The sequence below is a fragment of the Diplotaxodon limnothrissa genome, linkage group LG1 (assembly GCF_057381915.1).
Source record: "Diplotaxodon limnothrissa isolate DT_005_m linkage group LG1, D_limnothrissa_male_GT1.1, whole genome shotgun sequence".
In the NCBI taxonomy this organism is placed as follows: Eukaryota; Metazoa; Chordata; class Actinopteri; order Cichliformes; family Cichlidae; genus Diplotaxodon; species Diplotaxodon limnothrissa.
The window spans coordinates 41,633,235-41,647,321 of record NC_140596.1 but is presented as its reverse complement, the minus strand read 5'-3'; the positions used below and the strand labels follow the sequence as shown (position 1 = coordinate 41,647,321).

The window sequence follows — 14,087 nt, the reverse complement described above, 5'->3', positions numbered from 1 at the left end:
CATCTTACCTTGAACTGACCCCTGACCTCCTAACAGCACCTCAAAACTGTTTCTGGGTTCTGATCTTCCTCACTGTCATCATCAGTTTGCCTGCCCTCAGTGAGTGCATGGTCCTCACTGGATAATATGTGCATGTTTATATTATTAACTTTCTAATCTGACATCCCATCCTGTACTCAGCTGACCTGTCAAATGTACAAATATATTGTGGTATTTGTATAAAATATTCTTATATGTGCTTTATGTATTTAATTTTCTTTATGCAAAGTTTCATCAAGATCGGTCATGTTTGCCTACTGGTGGTGGTCAGAGGGCCCGGTGGCGCCAGTGTCCGGCAGCCTCGCCTCTGTCAGTGCGCCCCAGGGTGGCTGTGGCTACAATGTAGCTGCCATCACCAGTGTGTGGATGTGTGGATGAATGTAGTGTAAAGTGCTTTGGGGTCCTTAGGGAGTAAGTAAAACGCTATACAAATGCAGGCCATTTACCACTTACCCTTAGAAAAGTGATCCAAAGGCATAATGTTGCATGATGATATTTCAGTTTAAACATGGATAGAAAGGATATTAATCTCACAGATTTGGTTGTTGAACTAGAGACTAGCTCCGTGTATACCTGTGCTGTTAGACCAGCAGAAGATGATCTCAAGAATAAAACTAGGTCTGGTTTCAATTCAATTTCGGGGAAACCTGCAGTCAGCGGAGACCAAAGCAGTCACCTGGATGAGTGATGAAACGTTTCTCCCACTGAAAACGCTGCGTCCACATGAACACAATCAACCTTTTGGGATTTCCTTACCTGGATTATTGAGCATGCATCAAGACCTTTCTGAGTTCTAGCATATTTTTCATCATCAAAACATTTTACTATTACATAAAAATAACTCCAGTAAAAACTCTGCATTTTTAAAGTGAAGATTTCATTTTAGATTGAGTAAGTTAACCATTTGTCACGGATGTTTCGTGTAATGAATGGACTCAACTAAAAACTGCATGTTGTATTTACTAGGGACATCTATGTTCGACATTAACATTTGTTTGATCGAAATAATGAAAATATGACAAATGTGCAAAAAAATAAGGAAATGGGAAGGAGGGACTTCCCAAAGCGCCGCGTCACGAGAATCTGTTTCACCTGCTCGGGTCGTTATTTTTTTCCAGTTTATTTCTTCCTGTCACACAGTGGCATTTGTGATATTTTGTACTTCTCACATAAATTAATCCATTTATGATGAAGGGTTTTTCTTTTTACCATGGAAATAGCCAACTCCAGCAACAGAACAAATCAATTATGCAGCATTTATTGTCAGGTCTTTTATATGGTTTGGGAAACTTGGCATAGGCAATGAAAACAATAAATATGACATTTTCCCTAATGTAGCATTTTACACAATGTACAATGTGTTTCTTTCTCCACAGCTTGCTTGATAAGGTTCTATACACATTTCCAAACAAATAAACATATCTCCATTCAGAAGCCCTGAAAATGGGATGTGCACAAAAAAAGATAATAAAACACTAAATGCATTTCTCGTATGAATTTGTGTCAATAAAAACTGCTAATAAACCACAAAGAGAAATGAAAAGTTGTGCTGTTTAATCGACATAAAACAGATTAGAAAATAGCCCATCTGCTTAAGAGTTTCCTACGATGGTGCGGTTTGGATAATACTGGCTGTTCCTGCTCATTTCTGCCGAGTTTATTTGTGTGCGTGTGAAGAACTGCTTGGATCAGTAGTCAGTGTCAGAGCCCTCGGCATTGTCCACGTTTCGGGAGAGCATGTAGTTGTCCATGTCAATGGAGCGGCAGTTATTGATGGCGTAGCGCAGCCTCTCAGCCATGACAGCCTGGCTTGAGTACGGAGGCAAGCGCAGCTGGAAGAAACATGTCTGAGAGGTGGGCAAGCTGTCGTAGGGCTGTGGAGGACACACAACAAATTCCAAATTACTTAAACCTCACACAGTGTCGTTCTGTGGCAGGCCAAACGCTGCTCTCCTAAATTCAATTCAGTTGGTACCAAATCACAACAACAGTCGCCTCAAGGCACTTTATATAATAAGGTAAAGAACAAACAACAGTACACTAATGATTTAATGGAAAGTGAGTGAATGTGAGTGAAGAAGAAACATGCAAGTGGTCATGCATCATGAGAAGCCCCAGCAGGTCCGGCCTACTGCAGCATAACGAAGGAAGGGTTCACGGTCATCCCAGCTATACGCTTTATCAAAAATGAAAGTCGGATCTTAAAAATACAGACGGTCTCCGTCTGGCAAATCCACACTGGGTGGTGATGACACAGAAGACGGACGTGGAAGCTCAAGGCTCTGCCCCCCAGTCTGCGCTACTTTTAAATACCCTGGTGGAAGTGATGGTTTTTGGTGGCGCTTCTGAGGCCACTACTATAGATCTTGGTTCGCTGGCACAGTATGTTAAACCAGTCATCACTAATCTGGGAGTTAAAATAGAGGCAAATCTTAAACTTGAAAGCCAGGTCAGAGCTGTTGTCAGATCTAGCTTTGTTCATTTGAGGGAATTAGCCAAAATAAAGCCGTTCTTATTGAAACAGCATTTTGAGACAGTAATCCATGCCTTTGTTACTTCTAGGCTGGATTATTGTAACGCACTTTATTGTGGGGTTAGTGATGCAGCTCGTCTTTTAACTGGAACAAAAAAGTCTGAGCACATTACCCCAATTTTAATTTCACTCCACTGGCTACCTGTACGTTTCAGGATTGTTTTTAAAATTCTCTTATTTGCCTTTAAATCTCTTGATGGCCTGGCCCCCCCCCCCTACCTCTCCGAGCTACTACAACCATATACACCTGCCCGTTCCCTTAGGTCCGCCAATCAGCAGCTGCTTAAGGTACTGAAAACTAAGTATAAATCTAAAGGTGATCGTGCTTCTGCTGTAGCTGCTCCGAAGCTGTGGAACGATCTGCCCTTGCATGTTAGGCCTCTTCTCTCTCTGAATCTAAAAGTCTTCTTAGAACATATTCATTCGCTGAAGCCTTTGGCATTGATTAGAGGGGTTGACTCAATTTGTTTTAACATGTTTCAATTTATTTTAGGTTTTTAGTTATTTATTTTATCTTATCTCATTTTAATTTTCTTTACTTATGCTATTAGCATGTACAGCACTTTGTGAACTCTGGTTTTATGTTAAGATGTTTAATGGACAAATGAAACTTCATTACTCGAAGCTTTTCAGCACGAAACTCTGGTGGCCAAAAATATGAAGCGCAGCTTGAATCTAAAAGTTAAATGAACTGCTCTACAGAACCTGTGACGTCTTGATATTTTTTATTCATAAAAAAAGACTATATATAATAATGTGCAACACACTCTTATAATAGGCTGGGACTACGCCTGTGCTGTGAGGTCCCTGCCTCTGCCTGATTATGTATTTCACCAGTGACCAAAGCTTATATAATACCACACCAACATAAAACCAGGGTTCACAAAGTGCTGTACATATACAAAAAGCATAAACACATAAAATAAAATTGTATCTAATTTAATAAAAGCTACAGCCCCTTTGGAGCCTCCTCAAAAGCACCTCTAAATGTATACTTAGTTTTTGGTGCCTTAAGGAGCTGCTGATTGGTGGACGTAAGGTAGCAGGCAGGTGTATATGGCTGTAGTAGCCCCGAGAGGTAAGGGCCAATTAGAGATTTAAAAATAAAAGAACTAAAAGGTACAGGTAGCTGGTGGAGTGAAATTAGAATGGAGGTAATGTGCCCAGACTTTTTTGTTCCAGTTAAAAGGCGCACTGCATCACAATAAAGTGCGTTACAATAATCCAGCCTAGAAGTAACAAAGGCGTAGATTACTGTCTCAAAAAGCTGCTTTGATAAGACGGGCTTAAATTTAAAAAAGCTCTGACCAAGTTTAAGATCTGCCTTCATGTTAACTCCCAGATTAGTGATGGTTATAATTCTATCACTATATATGTACGGTGCATTTCTTATGTACAGTTTAGACCTGTGGGTAGAACTCCTTATTAAAGTGGTTTTTATTCAGGAATAGGCAGAACATCTTCTTTTTGTTGCTGACTCCATATCTCAATGTCGCACAGCAGTTCACTATGTCTCGCACAAAAGACCGCAAATCCTGCCAGTGGTTCACTTCCTTATAAACCAAAGAATCAGGTACTGAAGGAGTGATGTGCTGATGAACAAAGCCTCGGCACAGTGTTTCTGAAGCACTGTGTTGTTTTTTTGACACCTGCATCTTAATTAATTCACTAATTAAGATGCAGGCCAGGGCTACTATGAGCCCGAGCCTGAAGGCAGAGTCGGTTTGTGAGGCTGAGGACAAACCGCCCTACGTTTTAAGATGAAGATAATGGCTGGAGAGTAAAAACTGATATAATTTGAGATGGATCTTGGCTGGGTGAGAGAGCGCCCATCAGGATGCAGGTGTGAGGACCGGTTGCTATAGTGACTCTTGTCAGGTGACCCAGACTTCTGTCAGCTTCAGGTTGAAATAGACAGAAATTTGTCTCTGAAATGCTTCCTAAGAGAAAACTGTTGTATAAGGAAACTTCTTTCACCGTGAGCGCCAACAACTCCTAGTCTACAAATTCTTAAATTTTCCTATCTGTAGAGTTTAGTATGTGGATGTCGTGACAGTGTGGAAACAGCCTGCGATTCGGATTTTCACATGAAATTTAGACGGTTTTCACATTGTTCCCTGTGGAAGAGTTGGACGGAGGAGGCAGCGCTTTGGGGACATTTATGAGAGACAAATATCTATCACAATAACCGGGGATGAAAGCGGACACCCGTGGCTATTATTTTAGAGTAAAATGATGGACTTTTTGGTTTTATTTAGCCCATTTTTCAATTTTGTGCTTCTACTTTTTACACTAAAGCTGGCTGATAATTTGGTAATCTAATTAAATTAAGCTCATTCAGGAAGTTCAGCTTTGACTATTTCAAATATTTTTAAACACTTCAGGCAAAATCTTTAAATTTCCAGCATTCACACTGCCAGGAAATGCAAAAATATGTTATTGTACACTCATAACGATAGTTAATAGTGTCCTGAGTTACGCAGCGGTCCATTGAAGATGGGAGAACAAAAGAACCAAAATGCCCCCAGATAAACGTAGACTGAGGTCCTCTGTCTCTGAACTGCCTCATCCAGAGAAAAGTTATTTTCCCTGCTCAGCTCATTGCCAATAAACCATCCTAAATATCACTTAGATTCCCCAGGGATTTAAGGAAAATAATTGGGCATTTTTTCATGATGACGGGGCGATTGTGGCTCAAGAGTTGGGAGTTCGCCTTGTAATCGGAAGGTTGCCGGTTCGAGCCCCGGCTCGGACAGTCTCGGTCGTTGTGTCCTTGGGCAAGACACTTCACCCGTTGCCTACTGGTGGTGGTCAGAGGGCCCGGTGGTGCCAGTGTCCGGCAGCCTCGCCTCTGTCAGTGCGCCCCAGGGTGGCTGTGGCTACAATGTAGCTGCCATCACCAGTGTGTGAATGTGTGTGTGAATGGGTGGATGACAGGTTGTGTAAAGCGCTTTGGGGTCCTTAGGGACTAGTAAAGCACTATATAAATACAGGCCATTTACCATTTACCATGACAATGCACCGCTCTACTTACCCTGTCCACCTTCATGATCTGAAACCTCTGGGAGATATCAGCTGTGTTAGCAGGGAGCCTCGAGCGACCTGAGACAAAGCGCATGAAGAGGACACGCTCCTCGTTGGAGAACTCCTCCAGGGTCTGCCAAAACCACTGCACCAAGGAGTGCTGTTCATCCACCTCTCTGTAGCGCACCACCTTCTTGAGCACATCGCAGCAGATCTCCGGCATGCCACAAACCATCTGCTCCAGCTGCTTGGCAGTGAGCAGGGACAGTAGCGGCACCGGCACGATCCACGACATGCCCTCACGCACTGCTGCCACCTGGGAGAGATGAGCCCACAGGAGAAGACTTATGTCCGTGTTAAGGCCAAAGTCACGTTTTATCTAACGGTCAGTTCAGCTAAAGAGACGTTCTTGTTTGTTTCCAGTCCTGCACACAGCTTGCTGTTATTAGGGTTTCCATGTTGAAACAGCAGACAAACACTGTGTTCCTGTATCTGGATCATCTGTTCATTCCCCTGTGAATGCTCAGTGGCTAACAACTGGTGACTGAGAAGTCCTTAGCCAACGAAGTTTTGAAACAGTATGACCAAGACGTACAAGTTCAGTTCAATTTCATATGACCCAAATAAACTCCAAAGGAAAGTCAAGTCAAAATGCTTCCCAGACGTCTATCCGAAGTCTTTAGTTACAACCACAGCTATGGCCAATAAGTGGGTCTTTGACCCAACACAGGTTTAAAACACTTCCACACTTTTTTATGACTTTGAAGTTAATCCATGTTTTTAATAAACACATATTTATTTATTTTTTTAAAAAAAGAAAAAAAAACACACTGTGAAAAGAGTCAACATCGACGAGCTCGTCCTGATGTCTCTAAACAGGAAACTTAAAACACTGAGAATCTGACTCCATCCAATCTGAGGTAAAATAGTAACATTTTACTATTTCCATATCATTGCATGATTTGACTTACAATCGCATTTGTTGCCCAAGGCAGTGATCTGATTGGTCAGATCTGTTTATTCAGATCCAGAAAACTGGAAAAATGGAGTTTGTGCTGTTGTACTGAAGAGGTGAGTCCGAAAAATATTTTTAATACACAAAATATTCGCATGGATTTGACATGTCTGGTGTGTAAAGGCCTTTTCTGTACCTGACGGTCGATTTCATGCAGTCTGTACTCAATAGCTCTTTCCACATATTCCTTCCTGTTGGAGAAAGTGAGAGGGATGCTGTTCCCTCCTGGGATAATGGGGACCATTTTACCATCTGCACTCTGCCCGACAAAGGAATCCAGAGGAATCATCTGCAAAACAAACACAAAAACTGTGAGTACTGGCAAAGAGCTCACTGAGGTTAGAGAACTTCACTTCATAAAGAAAGGACCTGTGATGGAATTACATTAATGATTTAAAAATATACCTAAAATCTCCACATCTCTAAGTCCTAAATAATAAACCTTGGGCCCTGTGGATCAGTGACAATTAATCTTTGTCCCCAGATCTGAGTTTGATAAGACAAACTGCTGTTTTTCTATTTGAACACGTAGTTAAAAAGCAGTTATGTCCATGGCCTAAAAGAAGCAGATCAAAATGAGGCTTTGTACTAGAATATGACAATTATATTATCAAAGAGAACGCATTAGAAAGACAAGCAAAGCATAGAATACAAGTCAATAACGTCTGCAGTCATGGTAAATAAAGGCCACTGTATGGTTTTCTATAAAAGCTTTCCACTAAATCTAACAACCGTTCATTGTTCTGTTCATTTATTCATTTCATCCAACGCATGAAAGCTCATGTGGCAGAAATGAGCTCTCATCTGCAGCGTCTTTTCTTCAGTATTCCTCTCCTCACCCCCATCTGGCTCCTCCTCCCTGAGCCTGCTGGAGGTTTCTTCCTGTTAAAAGGGAGTTTTTCCTTCCCACTTTCGCCAAGTGCTTGCTCATAGGGGGTCTTTCGATTGTTGGGCTTTCTCTGTATTACTGTAGGGTCTTTACCTTTCACCCTATAAAGCCTAAAAGCGCAAATCAGTCTGTGCATAACTATATATTGCTCTGCCCATGTCGAATGTCGGTTGGAAAGATTTTAGATATTGCCCAACGTTAGACGATACCCAGCCCGCTTTGCCAATGTAGCCGCTCCCCCGGCCTAATTCCAGGTTGGACCCAGGTAAGCCTGTCTCAAGCAAAGTAACATTACACAGGTTTTCTTTCATATTTCAACTGTTCTTAAATGTAGACATCTGCTTTTTCTCTGTTGCACTAAAAATGAACCAAACATTGAATTTAATGTTCTATTAAACAACCCCAGTTAACGCTGCTCAATGGATGTGTTTGTGGCTGCTGGCTTGCTTTAGTGTGGTTTCAATATTTAAATGTCTAAGTATAATCCTCACACGAACATACAATCAAAATGCTTTTCTAACCTCATGGAAATTATCCTCCGTGATGCCGCTGTCTTCAATGTGAAGAATGCTTTTGAGTGTCTGCACATAGAGCAGGTCCACTTCCTCCAGGTCCTCCAGCAACAAGGGGATGCAGCACAACTGCTTCCAAACCAAAGAAGCCAAGTGCAGATCCAGGGGCTTCTTGGTGCGGATGGCTACCCCCATAAGAATACCTAAGAATTTAAACTGGAGCATGTGCTCATCCAGGCATGCTGACGGGTTGAGGAGGAATCTATCAAAATCAGAATCAGAATACTTTAATAATCCAGAAGGAAACTATGTGGGTTTCAGTTGCTCCAAGGCAATAACAGTAACAGACTAGACTATTACAAAGTTTACACATTTAAGAAATAGCACAATATACACGCATACAAATCGCTCACTTATACATATGAAGAATATTATAGAGGTGAAATGTATATGATTGACATTTGACTCTAACCTGTGAAACTTTGTCATTCGTTATTTTACTGTAGAGCGTGTGCAAAGGGTGTAATTGTTGCAGTGTGTACGGCGTATTAGATGGAGGAGTTCCACAGGCAGGAATGATTTCCTGTGTCTCAGTCCATGCTCCTGTGACTGGCTAGCAAGTCATGCAGTGTGTGGGAGGTGCTGTCCATCACTGTCCTTATCTTGGACAACAGCCACCTGTCAGAAACACCCTAAGAGAGTCCAGCTCCATCCCCACAACATTACTGGCCTTGCCGAGCAGTTGATTGAGTCTGTTGGCATGCTGTCCCAGAATGCAACAGCATAGAGGATGGCACTGGCCACAATGGACTCGTAAACAATCCTGAGGGAGTGGTGCAGCTCTGGATACGGCTGTAGGTGGCTGAGCATTCACTGCAGTGTCGTAAACAGCCACCAACATTACAAGGGTAAATTCCCTGATCAAATAATACGGCCCGAGTCTTTGATTGTTATGTTTGTTTGTTAACAAGAACAGCAAGCCCTCTTCCTTTCTGCTTACCGCTCGTGGCGCTGTCCCTGTCCGCCCGAACAGTGTGGAAGACACACTGTCCACTGGAATACCCCGGTGCATCCATGATTCGGTGAAACACATCAAGCTACACTCACGATATTCCCTCTGACTCCGTGTCAGCGCTGTTAGCTCGTCCATCTCGTTTGCTAGCAACCGAACGTTCCCCAATATAATAGACAGCAGACACGGTTTGAAGCCTCCGCTGAAAAATGTGGAACGCTTCACGAATTTACGTGTCATCCTTGCACAGAGACCATGCTAATCTTCCCTGTATCATATCCAGTTTAGCGCATGCCATCAAAGAAATGTCTTTCTTTTATTTCAAACAAAGGATTAGTTACTCTCTTAAAGTCCTACAACTTCCAACACATTAACTGACCTACATGTTTCATTAAGGTCTTCTCACCTGTCTCTGTTGTAGCCAACCTCTGCTGTGGCATTGGGAGATGGGATGAGCAGGTCCACAACTCCTGTCTCCAACTCCTATGGATAGATATACATGACAGTGAAGAAGTAGTAGCTCTATCAGACATCCAGTAAACAGCTGGAATAAAATTTGTTCTAACAAGTCCAGATGTTTACATACCTGACACATCTCTGTGATGGTGTCATCAAAGACCCCTCCTGCATCGTCAGCACCTTCTCCAACTAGTTTGACCTTCCAGGCTCTTGAGGGAAGTCGGAGATCTGAAGCATTCAACTTTACAACTTGCCGAGCAATCTGTACAAAGATTGGTTTACACTTCCGACCTCTGCAGAGTTCAAATGTGATGGAAAACCAAAGTGAAAAGGAAGAAGGGGATTTTAAGTTTACCTTTAAGCACAAAATTATATTTATAACATCAGTAGCTGATGAAGTAGTTATGCATCTATTTTTTTATGCAGTACAACAATTCCACCCTGGAACAGTTTAAAACAACCATTAAAACCTTCATACCAGTGGTGAGTGTATGGAAACCTCTGACTGCAGGCTAAAAACAGTTACCAGTACTGACCGTGTGGAGATGCGTTTGACAGTGATCTGGGGACCGTAGTTCTTGCCCTGCACCATGGTCTTGCCTATCGACCGCACCATAGGCAGCGTATACACTCTGGGAGCCAAAAGGGGCCTTAACTGGCCCTGGACGATTCCCCAGGTACCGGCGTTGTAATGGGAGGTACAGCTCTGCAGAATTAAAATGACATTTAGTATTTACTAATTAAGAGGAGCCCCAAATCTTTTCCCTACATTTGTGCAACGTCTAAACTATAGGGAAGAAAAAATCTTTCCAATTAAGATGTAACATAGTAGTCCCCTTTCAGTCCATACAACACATATAGTTTGGGATATCACGCCCCTGCATGTTGTGGCTTAAGGCACCTCTATTCGTGCCCTGTGATGACACATATAGACTTCTGTGATCACATTGATCCTGCAGTTCTCACACTTCACCTGAGCGTAAAAACTGAGGGGATGCCGAGTTGGGCTAGCTACTGATAGTTAGAGCTGCTGTCTGCTGGCATGAAGTCAGTTTAACTGCCTCGTTGGTGTTAGCCTCCACTGTTCAGTTGGTGTGTGGGCTTCCCACAGAGTGGAAATTTCAAGTGTCCTTGTGCAGCACTGTTGCTTTGCATTTTGGCATGAGTACCAAACCAAAGCAAGCAAAGCAGAAATCTTCTGTTTCTCCCGTCCTAATGGGTGCTGTTTGCATGACCAGCATGAGGTTGCCCTGTCTGACTGGGGACTTACCACGCCAGGAAAAGTAAGCCTGTGTATGTTGTTGCCAGCTCCAGGGCTCGACCCTGGAAAGACGGAGAAAGTGCTAGAACGGCTGTTGCATTGCAATACCCTCGCTAGGGTTCCAGCTTTTCCAAATCTGAAGATGAGGAGTATCTGGTCGATGTCTCTGCAAATATCTGGACTGACTGAGGATGAACCACGCGGGAGCACTGGCTAGCCTCAGCGGACGCTCACCAACATGATGACGTGCTGGACATCAGCTTGGGCATTCATCGACATTCTCATGGATGAACAGCAGAGCCTGTTGTCGGCTCAGTGTGCCGCCGCTGCTCCGCTTGCAGGCCAAAACAACATCTCTGTTTTTTCCACGTTTCATCACACAGTGGAGAAGCTCAGAGTGGAAAGGCCATCTACAAATCTCTGGCAGTGTGTGGAGTTTTTCCTTCCAGCGAAGCTGACAACAGAGTATAACTGCCTTCCAGTATTCCCAGACTTTGTCTCCGAGCTAACCACTTCACATGTGTCAAGCCACCGTCTTGGGTTAGGGAATCCCCAGCTATGGACAGTATTTAGAGCTGGACAGCACAAAGAAGGCTGGCTTAGCCAACCCGCCTCCTACGGAATGGCTGTAGCTGGTAAATTTACCGTTTACATTTCTGGAGGCATCCCCATTCCACATATATGGTGTAGCTGATCCCACATCTCTTCCATCCAAGCACTGTACATGCTCTGCATCTCAGCCCGACAAGATTTATAATTCTCAGGCGGGCGCTGCCCATGCCGTGAGCTCAGTCACTGTGATACAGTCGCACCAGGCGATGTACCCGGTGCAACTTGGGTCCATTGGTTTCCCCAGACAACTACTTCTACCTTAATAAGAACCAAGTAAAAATGGAATACATTCTCCGTGCCCTTTGTGGTGTGCTCCCTAACAGAGAGATGGCTTCAATAATAGTAGCACATCTGACCTCAGATAGGGACAGTGCTATCTACTTGGATGAGCCAGTATCTGTTGTCAGGTCATTTGAATCTGAACTGAGGAAGAAGCAGACGGCAGCTTTGCGTGATATCATTCCCAGACATGACACAGGCTAGCTGTTCCTCTTCCCACCGCCGAGAGCGGACCGACTGCTGCTAATGTGGGTGTACCACCAGCAAGAGCCCAGCCTCTGGGGTAACTTCCACGCCAGTCAGCCTGGAGCTAAGGTCCACCTTTGGGCCCCAACGCCCAGGAGAAAGACGTCTCAGTCCTCCTAGCTATGGGATTGAGTTAAGAACTGCAGGGAGATGCCAGTTCCCCTATCTGGTGCTGCCCAAGAGGCACTCCTTAAGTCACAAACCCCCCTGCACACAAAAATATATTTTTGCTGTTTCAGGTTGTAATTCCTAGTTCGGACTTGTCAGATGTTCAGGTGACCACAACAGGTAATCCCACGTTTCTCACCCTCATCAGAGTCTGAATTTCAGTGCAGCACAGGCTGCACACCAATCAGTGAGAGCTCCCAGCCGTGTTTCAAGCTCTCAACTTTCTTTGTCCAGTTCAACAGTGGTCTGTTACACAAACGCCCAGACAGGGGCACGTACCCCTTCACTGTTAAACCTATCTCAGTCTCTGCTTTCATGATTTAGTGTTCATTTTCTGTCTCCGAGAGCCACACATGCTGGGGCTGGACTTTCTCTCCAGGCAGGAACCCCAGAGGGGGGAATGAATATTACACCCTTTACTAGTGGCCAGTTGTGGGATCTGTTTGTCGAGGCAAAAGTAGACCTTTTTGCCTCCAGGGTGAAGACTTACTGCCCTCATTCTTCTCTGCAATTGACCACGACGCAACCATTTCCATCGGAGGACTCTGGACAAGGGGCCACCAACCTACTGAGAGGTCAATTTCACCAACTGCCTCCAGGACAGAGTGCTGACTTTTGGCTTGTGTCTGACACACAGTGTTTCTACAGTGTGCTGAGGAAGTCACAAAGCGTGACTGAGACAGGGGGTGTTCATTTAGCTGTATATTTAGGTGACTGGCTCCTTCTAGTGCAGTCAACGCAGGAAGTGACAACACAAATGTCAGATTTTAAGATGCAATCCGAGCTTCATAATAAACACCGAAAAGTGTGTACAACATGCACCTTTTCTGGGTTTATGCCTGAACTCAATCACCTTTACAGCCTTTCAGTTATGAGAGTGAAGGTGTTCAGAGCCTGGACTGTGCCTTCAGTCACTGAGGCTGGAGATGCAAACCAAAGGAAAGACAAATCTAAGTTTAGTCATTTTCTTCTTCTCATTCTGTTCACATCTATGGGAGAGTTTTCAGCTTGTTACAGTCAATGTGTTAGAGGCACTAAACTAACAGTATTTTTCCAGAAGCTGTTTCTGTAGTAGATAAAATACACAGTAAGACATAACTAACACTTAGCATCACTGCCAGGTCAAATATCAAAGGCTGCTAAAGCCTATCATTCAGAACAATATAACTGGTATCACATTACAAAAAATTCTAACAACACATTTTTTACCAAATTTCTAAACATTTTCTGTACAAGTGTCTTTTGTTTTTATTGTAGTCGTTGCCCACCTGGTTGTTAGGGCTGAGGTTGAGTAGTCTCCATGACGAGTACATGAGGTCAGAGAAGTGGTAGAGGAGCCGCAAACGGGCCCTCACTGCCTCGATGCTCACTTCTTTAAGCCCACTGTACTGAGGAGGCACTGCTGCTGGCAGGCCAAGCTGAAGAGGTACAGATGAGCCTGAGGAAGATTAGAGTGAGATATGATCACCCTGAACACTGAGAAGTGTGGGAAGAAAAGTCGACTCATTCATGACAAAAGTTACATTAAAGAGATTTTCTGCTGTCACAGTTATGCTAATTATTGTTTGTTGTGGCAGCCATCCAAAGCTCTGTCTCTAATCCCTTTGACATATTTTCTATGTGATGTGGTTTATAAGGCAGGTTTCTAAGCACAATACATAAAAATAAAACCATTACACTCTGGTATTTTGTACGTTCCAGCAGCACAGCAGGAAATCTGATATCTGGGAGAAAGTATCAAAATATCAGGAGGCATTATGTGAATTTTGTGTGTCTGTGTAACCTGGTGCTCGAGGCGGCACAGAGGGAGCCGTCCACGCTGCACTATGACAGCGTCCAGCAGAGATCTGATGGATGTTCTTGCCCTGCAGCGTTGTTACCAGTGTAGGTTCTCTAACATGGTTGGTGTGTCCCAGACCCAGCTGCACAACACAGTCATAAGTCAACATTTAAGAATAAGTGTGTATAACAGCTCAAGATCAATTCTGAAAATAAATCAAACCTGACTGCCAGGAATGCAAACAATGCAATGTTAGTA

At 43.6% G+C, this 14,087-nt stretch overlaps 1 protein-coding gene and 1 non-coding gene across 9 annotated transcripts in view; both read right to left on the bottom strand.

The window, feature by feature from the left end:
* Window positions 1–1,293: 1,293 nt before the first annotated feature.
* Window positions 1,294–14,087, bottom strand: part of herc1 (HECT and RLD domain containing E3 ubiquitin protein ligase family member 1) — a 92,728-nt gene continuing 79,934 nt past the window's right edge. For all 8 annotated transcript variants that reach the window (XM_085350481.1, XM_085350525.1, XM_085350502.1 and 5 more), the window contains exons 71-79: window positions 13,833–13,971; window positions 13,318–13,487; window positions 10,020–10,189; window positions 9,611–9,776; window positions 9,431–9,507; window positions 8,022–8,274; window positions 6,748–6,900; window positions 5,607–5,912; window positions 1,294–1,913 (exon numbers count right to left, since the gene is read on the bottom strand). In XM_085350481.1, the coding sequence (XP_085206607.1) occupies window positions 1,728–1,913; window positions 5,607–5,912; window positions 6,748–6,900; window positions 8,022–8,274; window positions 9,431–9,507; window positions 9,611–9,776; window positions 10,020–10,189; window positions 13,318–13,487; window positions 13,833–13,971 (1,620 nt within the window). In that variant the 3' untranslated portion in view covers window positions 1,294–1,727. The remainder of the gene's footprint in view (window positions 1,914–5,606; window positions 5,913–6,747; window positions 6,901–8,021; window positions 8,275–9,430; window positions 9,508–9,610; window positions 9,777–10,019; window positions 10,190–13,317; window positions 13,488–13,832; window positions 13,972–14,087) is intronic.
* LOC146640234 (U6 spliceosomal RNA) lies at window positions 9,230–9,334 on the bottom strand. Its single transcript, XR_014906389.1, has one exon. It is a non-coding gene; the product is annotated as a U6 spliceosomal RNA (small nuclear RNA).